We start from the raw sequence: 1,107 nt of genomic DNA on the forward strand, positions 1-1,107 counted from the left end.
TCTGACGCAACGGGACGTGTGCGACGGAGGCTCGCGGATTTGAACCCCAAGGTGATGTACGGTTGTTGAAAAGCGTGTCTAAATATTTATTAGCTATCGTTCTATGAAAAATACTACCTCATATATGCCACATACTGTCAAGACATGCTTTTTGCATTGAGCATCCCTCGACAACATTCACTCGCCGAGAAGTTATCGTTTTCCCAGCTTGCACGGAAACCGAGTCAATCAGACCCTACCCAACGCTCCTACAGCGCCACAGCGTAGTGGCCCTTCAAGAATCTGCGTAATTATTGAATATAAATACCCGGATATTGTTTCTCGAAAAATGAAACACCAACCGGACCCCTTCCCCCCCCCCAATGTCTTCTTTATAACTTTAAAGAAATCCAATGCAGTTTGAACAGCAGGGTCGCAGTCAAATCTCCATAGCAAACTAGGTCACCATAGTGGCCTCAACCATCGTGCGCTGTTGCTTTTTAACTGGCTTGTACATCTCAAACACTTGCTCCCCTAGTTCTTCAAGTTCCCCAAAGAAATACACCAACTCCAGTCGCATGTCCATTGCAAACGCCTCCTTCAATATTTTCTGTCTGTCAACCTTGAAGAGTTTCAGGGATGATGGCTCTGGGACGTACGTACCTTCATCAGGGAAATAGTCGTCGTCTACTTCAAGAGTCTCGAAATAATTCTCGAATTCGCTGCTCTCAACTTCTGAAGCATTTTTTTCTTCTTTTCCATTTCCACCTCCATCTCCTTTAGGCTGTTATGCCGCAACAGCTCTAAGAAGCGTTGGTGATCGTTTTCGGAGTCTTCAAAGAAGGCAGCGACACGTTCTCGTAAAGTGATAGCACACGTACTGACAGGCAGGCAGCTTGTAGTGGCTGGTGCATTGGAGACCAAGCCTTGCCCACTGCACTGGGCCGCACAGGACGTGCGGCCGAGCTGGCATAGACGAGATATACATAGTTGAGGACGATGTGCTTTTCTCCTTTTCAGAGTAGTGATAAGTAGGGCAGTTTGTGTTCTACTTCAGAACAAGCAAGCAATAGATCAAGGTTAAACGGAAGCGCCAGCTTCCCTCGCGTGTGTTCGAGTTTCGACCCA

General features: G+C 47.0%; 1 protein-coding gene across 1 annotated transcript; it reads right to left on the reverse strand.

Moving 5' to 3' along the window:
• Positions 1-436: 436 nt before the first annotated feature.
• Positions 437-893, reverse strand: PPTG_11956 (hypothetical protein; the record flags this gene model as incomplete). Its single annotated transcript, XM_008908128.1, has 2 exons — positions 437-763; positions 861-893. 2 exons carry the CDS (start codon positions 891-893, stop codon positions 437-439), a joined length of 360 nt encoding a protein of 119 aa, XP_008906376.1.
• Positions 894-1,107: the final 214 nt, after the last annotated feature.

The sequence above is a fragment of the Phytophthora parasitica genome (genome assembly GCF_000247585.1).
Source record: "Phytophthora parasitica INRA-310 unplaced genomic scaffold supercont2.29, whole genome shotgun sequence".
In the NCBI taxonomy this organism is placed as follows: Eukaryota; Oomycota; class Peronosporomycetes; order Peronosporales; family Peronosporaceae; genus Phytophthora; species Phytophthora nicotianae.